The sequence below is a fragment of the Miscanthus floridulus genome, unplaced genomic scaffold (genome assembly GCF_019320115.1).
Source record: "Miscanthus floridulus cultivar M001 unplaced genomic scaffold, ASM1932011v1 fs_125_2_3, whole genome shotgun sequence".
Lineage (NCBI taxonomy): Eukaryota > Viridiplantae > Streptophyta > Magnoliopsida > Poales > Poaceae > Miscanthus > Miscanthus floridulus.
Genome location: NW_027096226.1, coordinates 13,271 through 21,567, shown reverse-complemented (window position 1 = coordinate 21,567; position 8,297 = coordinate 13,271). Strand labels below are relative to the sequence as shown.

The 8,297-nt window shown below is 42.7% G+C and overlaps 1 protein-coding gene across 1 annotated transcript; it reads left to right on the top strand.

Moving 5' to 3' along the window:
• The first annotated feature begins 221 nt into the window (after nucleotides 1-221).
• Nucleotides 222-6,089, top strand: LOC136530421 (protein STRUBBELIG-RECEPTOR FAMILY 7-like). The gene is made up of 16 exons (XM_066523161.1): nucleotides 222-631; nucleotides 1,655-1,787; nucleotides 1,891-1,962; nucleotides 2,048-2,122; nucleotides 2,211-2,282; nucleotides 2,374-2,445; nucleotides 2,560-2,631; nucleotides 2,720-2,785; nucleotides 2,864-2,929; nucleotides 3,004-3,299; nucleotides 3,388-3,674; nucleotides 4,022-4,293; nucleotides 4,817-4,952; nucleotides 5,239-5,369; nucleotides 5,463-5,619; nucleotides 5,710-6,089. The coding sequence occupies exons 1-16, from the start codon at nucleotides 487-489 to the stop codon at nucleotides 5,848-5,850; spliced, it is 2,193 nt and encodes a 730-aa protein (XP_066379258.1). The 5' UTR covers nucleotides 222-486; the 3' UTR covers nucleotides 5,851-6,089.
• Nucleotides 6,090-8,297: the final 2,208 nt, after the last annotated feature.

Here is an 8,297-nt window from a genome sequence, read left to right as displayed (position 1 = left end):
CGTAATTTCGTATGACCTACAGCACGTAAGAGTACTAGCATAGCATTCTCAATGATAAATGAAGAGATTGATTGGGATTTTTTTTCAAACAAAAAATTCCGGAATTCTCATAAATGAATTGATTGGGATTTTTTTCCCGGAACGTTACTCCTGCCTCCCGGGCCGGCCAAGGCGAAGCGAATCACGAGGATGCCCATGCCCCTGACACTGACAGGGATGCCTAGCAAAGCAATTGACCTCACCATCACCCGGGTTCTTGTCCCGGCGCTATGCTGCCAGCTGCTGCCGTGCTAGCTTCCAACGCGCGGACACGCGATTCATCATCATCCGTCTTGGAAAGCGGCAGCGTGATCTGTAAAAAACAGCGGTAAACCAGTCGGATTTCGAGGAGCCGAATAAACAAGGGAGGAACTCCTCTCGGACCAACAAAAAGCACTTTCCTCCTCGCGTCCCGTCAGGGAGGGAGGGGGAGCATTGCTGTGCGGGATGGTGAGGAGGAGGAGGAGGGGGGGAGGCGGTGGCGGGGTGGTGGATGTGGCGCGGCGGCTGATGCTGCTGTCCCTGGCATGCTGCTGCAGCATTTCGCCAGGCGGACGGATCTTCGCTGCTGCGGACACTGACCCCAACGATGGTGAGTTGGAAACTCCTGCTTTCACTGTGCTTCTTCTTCCGTGTGAATTTGTTTGTTTATCGGGTCGCTCTGCCTTTCTGCTTGATGTGTTTGGTTTGGGAGAGTGTGAGATTTGTGGGTTGTTCTTCGTGCTGCGCTCTGGTAGATTAGTTTCGGAATCAGGGAGTCTGCGGAACTGCTCTACCCTCCGACCAAATCTTGCTCTCTCTCTCTTCGCGAAATTCGTAATTCTCTGGTTATTGTTAAAGATTACTTTTAGAATTTTAGGTTGTGGAGGTATTTGTTTTGTGCGAGGATGCTCTGAATTTTATCTTTTGCTACATTGCGAAAAGGATGGTGTCTGAATTCAGCTGTTTCTTCGCAAACCTCATCAGCTGTGCTGTTCACCGTGCGTCGGCAGCTTCTGTCGCATTCGTTTTGCGAGGAGCGTGCGCAATTTTTTGGTGGATTTAGACGGGTAATTCAGTAACGTGAAAGCACGGGATTCATTGTTTCTGAACTGTTTTTTCTACGTGCTGCTGCCTGCTTCTATCTATTGTTGTTATCTTTTTTTTTCTAGTTCCATTTCTGTTTTCAATTCTTTTTTCAAGCCTTTGGTTTCTGACATAGTAGAAATCGGAAGCAGTAATACCACATACCTTCTCTCTATTAAAAACAAATCTCTATTATTAGCTGATTCCTCTGAACTCTATACCTCAATCAGCAACACTTGAACTCAAATTACTATTTTTAGATTAGATTCTTGCAAGTGTTGATGGAATCAGTGGATAGATGAGTAACAATTAGAGAGGGAGATTTTGGTTTTAACAGTGCCCCTAGATAACACAATGATTTTCCTTTCACGCAGATTCTTAATATTATTCTTTAGGTACAGCATGATGATTGTACTACAGATTTCTCCAAGAGTTGCACTATGATTATCTGAATCTATGCATATTCTTGATACTTCAAGTTTGCAAGTGAACTGAGATTTGTGATTACACATCCCCTAGTACTGTTCTAACTTGTTGCACTCGCATGCAGTTAATGTCCTCAACACGCTCTTCACCAGTCTGAATTCTCCTGGGCAGCTCACAGGCTGGCAGGCGAATGGCGGCGATCCTTGTGGCCAGTCATGGAAGGGCATTACTTGCTCAGGATCAGGGGTCACTAAAATGTGAGCCTTGTGATGCAGTATAGTTGCAGGCACCTGCTAGGCTGCTAGCACGGCTTCATTTCTTACTCCTCCTCACCATATTTCCCTTTGTTTGTTGCTGTAGCATATTACCAAACTTGTCACTCACCGGAAATTTGGCCTACAACATGAATAACTTGGGTTCATTAGTTGAGCTGTGAGTCCCCAATTATAAATTTCGCTCAAACTTGTCCATTGTGAGGCTTCAGTTGATAGGCACCCTAAATCAACTTTTGATGCAGTGACATGAGCCAAAATAACCTTGGCGGTGGAGCTCAAATACCGTACAATCTTCCCAATATGAAGCTTGAGAAACTGTAAGTTCCTACAGTGAATGTGTGCATTTGAAAATTTCTTTAACTATTCTGGTGGCATAGCGCTTAGATGATTCTTCTTGTTGTACAGCAATCTTGCAGGAAATCAATTTGGTGGAAATTTACCCTACTCGATTTCAATGATGCCTAATCTTAAGTATTTGTGAGTATTCTTGCATCCAGGACTTGATTTTACCTTGGAATATGTATCATTGCAAGGGATAAATGATTTTTTTTTTTCTTGGCACATGCAGAAACCTTAATCATAACCAACTACAAGGAAACATCAGTGATGTATTTTCCAACCTTTATAGTTTGTCAGAACTGTAAGTGCTTTGTGGGCATCGTTAGATGGGTCTTAATCTTGTGTATTAAAATCCCTCATTTTTGTTGTTCCTTGTGTTTTGAGTAGCTTTATTTTCCTATCTAATGTAATGCAGGGATCTCTCCTTTAATTCTCTTACTGGTGATCTACCACAAAGTTTCACTGGATTGTCAAGCCTGAAAAAAATGTATGAAATGATGCATGCCTGTTTATTTTCATCTCCTAGACATGCCTCATTAGAATGTTTTGCATTAACCCATTCCTTTTCTTCTCAGATATTTGCAGAACAACCAATTTACTGGTTATATCAGTGTCTTAGCTAATCTCCCCCTTGAAACTCTGTGAGTAATCAACTGTGCAATTCAATGGTGTTTTATTTGCATGTTCAGTACCATATCTCATAACCTGCTTGCCTCTAGGAATGTTGCGAACAACCATTTCACTGGTTGGATTCCTAGTCAGCTTAAGAAGATAAACAGTCTACAGTGAGTTTTCTTGACTTCTTGACATGCAACTGCTAGAGAGCTATATCTTGCACTAATACACTTCTTGTGTATAGGACTGATGGAAATTCTTGGAGCACAGGACCAGCGCCACCGCCACCTCCATATACAGCACCACCGCCTCCTCCAAACCATTGGAACGACGCAGGTCAGAATGGTGACGGTTCATCAAGTTCTGGTGGAAGATCTGGCATAGGCAGTGGAGGTGTAGCAGGAATCATTATATCGTTGCTGGTTGTTGGATCAGTTGTTGCATTTTTCCTGATCAAAAGAAGAAAACGCAAAGCTGCTATGGAAGAACACTTTGAACAGCACCAGCCGTTCACTTCCTTCCCTTCAAATGAAGTTAAAGGTCAGTTAACTTGATGACTGTCACACTTGAGAGATGTTTCCACAACTTTATCTAATTATGTGAATATTTGCTTATACACATTTTGCAGACATGAAGCCTATCTATGAGTCCACCGCAGTAGACATAGAGTCTTTGGCTTCACCTGCCTCAATTAATCTGAAACCACCCCCGAAGATAGAACGGAACAAATCATTTGATGATGATGATGATTTTTCAAACAAGCCTATTGCAAAGAAAAGTAATATAACACCTATAAAGGCAACTGTTTATTCAGTTGCAGATCTACAGATGGCAACAGATAGCTTCAGCTTCGACAACCTTGTTGGAGAGGGTACTTTTGGACGTGTTTACAGGGCACAGTTCAATGATGGAAAGGTATGCTATATATCTTCATGTCACAATTCCTATGTGTTTCCAAAGGTACACGAAAGTTTTTCTTGACTTGTGTCTTTAAGGTCTTTGAAACCAGGACTAATATCTTTAGTCAGCTGGTTACATACATGTCCACAGTAACCCTTATGTCACTTCATGTATATATTATCACATTAGTGAAAGGTGACAATTATAAGGAGCTAAGAATAGGCTATATTTCCGGAGGGAGGTGTTGCTTGGATTTTCCTGTTATAATATTTTCCCTGTTACTTTCTAAAGCACTTATGTAGTGGGATATAGTAGTTGAACCCTTTAAATATAAGGCACTTACTTTTGTTTCCTTTATCTAGGTTCTGGCCATCAAGAAATTAGACAGTACTGTGATGCCATTTCAATCATCTGATGACTTTGCTGAACTGGTCTCGAACATTTCAAAATTGCACCATCCAAATCTGAATGAGCTTGTGGGCTATTGCATGGAACATGGCCAGCACTTGCTTGTTTATGATTTCCACAGGAATGGATCGCTTCATGATCTACTCCACCTTTCAGATGAGTACAGCAAGCCACTTAGCTGGAACTCTCGTATCAAGATTGCACTTGGCTCTGCCCGTGCACTGGAGTAAGTGGAATTGTGGAAATAAACCATATATTTTTTTCCTTAATCTGGATGTATGAATTATGATATTGAATATACATGCTATTTAGTATTGTACATGATTTTAAATATTGTAGAAATTTCCCTGTCATGTGTGGCTCGACCTAAGTGGACAGTAAAAGGACCTTGTTTGTTTTCATCCATATGTAGTAGTTGCACAAGTGACTTGTTATTTGTGGCCATCAAATTAACGGTATTACTGTTGACCGTATCATGCTATCCATATATGAGCTGGTAGCATCTTTGCGTATTATTGTTTTAGATAATGGAATAAAACCAAACATAGACTTTTGTTTCGGCATATTTTCTGCTCTTTTCTAGTTCTGTGGATATGCACTGAACATTGTCAAAATATCACACTGAGTGATTGAAGAACATGCTTCAATGATTATTGAGCTTGTTCATTACTTGATAGATACTATAGCATTTTTTTCCTTATATGAAATATGTAGCTCCTTATAACTTTGAACTGAAATATAACTTGTAGGTACCTTCATGAAATATGTTCTCCATCCATCATCCATAAGAATTTCAAGTCATCAAACATTTTGCTGGACTCAGAATTCAATCCACACCTTTCAGATGCTGGACTTGCAAGCTTTATTCCTGATTCTGAATTCCAGGTAATGGTCAATATTCTAACATCCATTTCAAGAAGACTGATTGCATAGTTGAGTTAAATGAACCTCAGCACATGGAGAAAACTTTGGTAGTTGAGCTATTAAAATGAACAGTTTAATGAGTCTATATAAGTTCATGTATATGTATTGTACAATGGTGGAAAAGCAAATATCTTTTGTGTCCTCCTGGTTATCTAGTATACATCATCTATGCAATTCTTACCCAGCCTTTCAGACACTGGCTCATTAACCATCTTCATAACGTTGATCACCAATTAAACTTGTGCAGGCAGCAGAACAAAGTGCTGGATACACTGCCCCAGAAGTGGACATGACCGGTCAGTACACCCTCAAGAGTGATGTCTACAGCTTTGGAGTTGTCATGCTTGAGCTATTGACAGGACGTAGGCCATTTGACAGGTACACTCCCATTATCTGTTTTTAAGCTTTCTTTTAGTTATAAATTTGGTATTGATGATCAGATATGCCATTGTATGACTGTTTCCATTACAGCTCTAGACCCAGGTCAGAGCAGTCGCTTGTGCGGTGGGCAACACCCCAGCTGCATGACATTGATGCATTGGACAGGATGGTCGATCCTGCACTGAAGGGTCTATACCCAGCCAAATCTCTATCCCGATTTGCTGATGTCCTTGCCCTGTGTGTCCAGGTAGTAGTTCCATTCATCATCCACGCAGGATAGTCATAGCATATCCATCTAAATAAAATCTGAACCTTGTGAACCAAATTCTTGTTGCAGCCTGAACCAGAATTCAGGCCACCAATGTCAGAGGTGGTGCAAGCATTGGTTCGACTTGTGCAGAGGGCCAACATGACGAAGAGAATGCTTGATGGAGATACTTCTCGGCGACCAGATGACCAGGACCAAGATTTCATATGACAAGCTGAACTCGAGCCTTTCAACTGCTTCTCAGATTGTATTTATTTCGTTCGACTAGCGCCCAGCAGAGACATAATCACACAAGTGGAAGAAACAGAACTTTGTCAGCTTCGCCAGTACATAATCACAGGTTTTTCTTGGTAGCAAAGGTGTTGTGCTCTATTGTTGATGGTTGTATTGTGTCAACGAAATAGTACCTTGATCTTACACTAATGACATTCTGTTATATTCGTTGGGTAGATTATATGCAAATGCCCCAGATAAACAAAACTATGGTATCAAGTTTGCCGAGTTCAGTGCTGCTGCATCAACTGAAACAAGTTGCACGGTGGAATAGTCATTTTTAGTCCTATCACCTGAGCTTATTTTCTTCTTGAACTTTCAAAATGACTATTTCAGTCCTCGAACTTTACTTTTGGCTTAGTTTTATCTAAAACTATCAAAATAACAGTTTCAGTCCTTGAACTTTGCATTAGGCTCAATTTCATATATGAACTATCAAAGTTCACTTCAGACCTCAAACTTTTCTTTTTGACTCAACTTTGTCCCTCGAACTATGTGGAACGTCACGCTGTTATGCCTTATCAGTACCGGCACCACCTACCATTGGAGATGGAAAAATAATATTCGGATAAATCTTCTTTAGTGGATTGTATAAAAACGCTAGCCATTAATAATTATAATGCATTATTGTAAATGGTTATAAACTCGACTAACAAAGCGTCACTGCACTCGTCCGGCTTAGAGCGGCAGCCGAGCGGTGGCTGGCGCGGGCAAATGAGCTTCTGCGGTTTCCATTTTTCTCGTGCGGCGGTCGAATCAAGCGGCAGAGAGGGCGAGCACTGGGCAATGGAAGGATTCAGGCGGGAGACGGGTGAGCTCGAATCCGGGAGCAGCCGCTGAATCGAGCAGCGCGGACAAGCTGTAGGCCGGCGGCTGTAGGCGGGCGACGTGGGTGAGCTGCATACCAGAACGGCGGATGGGGAGATGAGTCGCGGGGGGCGAAGAAGGCACAGGAAAAAAAAAGTAACTAGGACTCTAGGAGTAGGAGCAAATACTAGGGTCAGGGTGGAACAATTCCATCCCAGAAATTATGGACAGAACCATCCTACTCCTTCTTGCAATAGAAGTATAGAACTGAACACTCAGTGGTCAGTAAATTAATAGTGTAATAATTTAGTTGCTAAAGTGACTAGTTAAATATTAATATGATTCTAATGTATTTTTTTTACGCATCTCCCTCAAGCATTAGGCCAAAACCTAACTAGAAGGCCAAAGCCTATTTGGAGATGTGGGAAAAAAAGTTATCAGATCCAATAATCTCTTTATAATCTTCCTAATTTATATAAATAGAGATTTCAACAAGAATCTCTTCATATCCTTTCTAATTTATATGAATAGAAATTTTGAAAAAAAAAATAATCCTTTAATATTTTTAACTAGCAGGAACCCCGCGGTGTTATGACAAGAATATATGTAATCTTAACAAATAACTTTTATCAAGACATCATAGTTGGATAAGAAAATCTGTACTTTAGCTAAATATTGGTCATATATATTGATGATCTAATCTAACTGAAACAGAGGCAAAATAACAACTTGTATTTTATTGCAGTTGCTTTCATCATAACCAGAAAAAGTGTGATCCAAAGTCTCATTATAACTGAAACAATATTCACATCTGTACGTCCTTAAGAGCAACTCCAGCAGGGGCCCTACTTGAGCCCCCATAGCTAAATATGGGGGAAGAGCATCTCCAGCAGAAAGTTCTCAAATCATGGCCCCTACTTTTAATTTGAGGGCTTCTCTTATTTTTTAGGGTCTGATTTTTTTTTATCTACTCCAGCAGAAACCTTCAAATAAGAGCCCTCAAATTCATCCCCGCAGACTATGACATATGGGACCCACCTGTCATTCCCTATGTGCATCTCGTCTCCCGGTCGGGTGCGTCGGGAGGAAGAGGGCGCCGACTGAACCTCGCATCGGAGAACCGCACATCGCTCGAAGAAGGGGCCGCACTCGGTCGGAGTCACAGGAGAAGCCGCCATATGCGACGAGAGAAGCAGGGACACACCCGACCACGAGCGCGACCCAGAAATCTACCTCGCAGACGACCGCGACCTCGCCAACGGCCTCTACCTTGCCGCCTGCCGCGACCTTGCCGGGATCTGGCTGCTACCTCGCCATCGAGAGGAGAGAGCCGCGCCACCGGGAGTTCCTCCACGCGTTCGAGCACCACCGCAAGGCGGCGGACAGCTCCGCGTGCAGGCCGGCGCGCGCAGGGGCCTCAACAAGGCCGTCAAGCGGGGCTCGTCGGGGAGGCCGTCGGAGAGGTGCTCGCCGGGCGGGGGCGCGGGCGAGCGGCACGCGCTGCTTCCGCGCCAGCGCGGGGAGAGAAACAGAAGCAATTGTGGTTTGAGGGCTTGCCCTAGAGCCCATAGGAATGA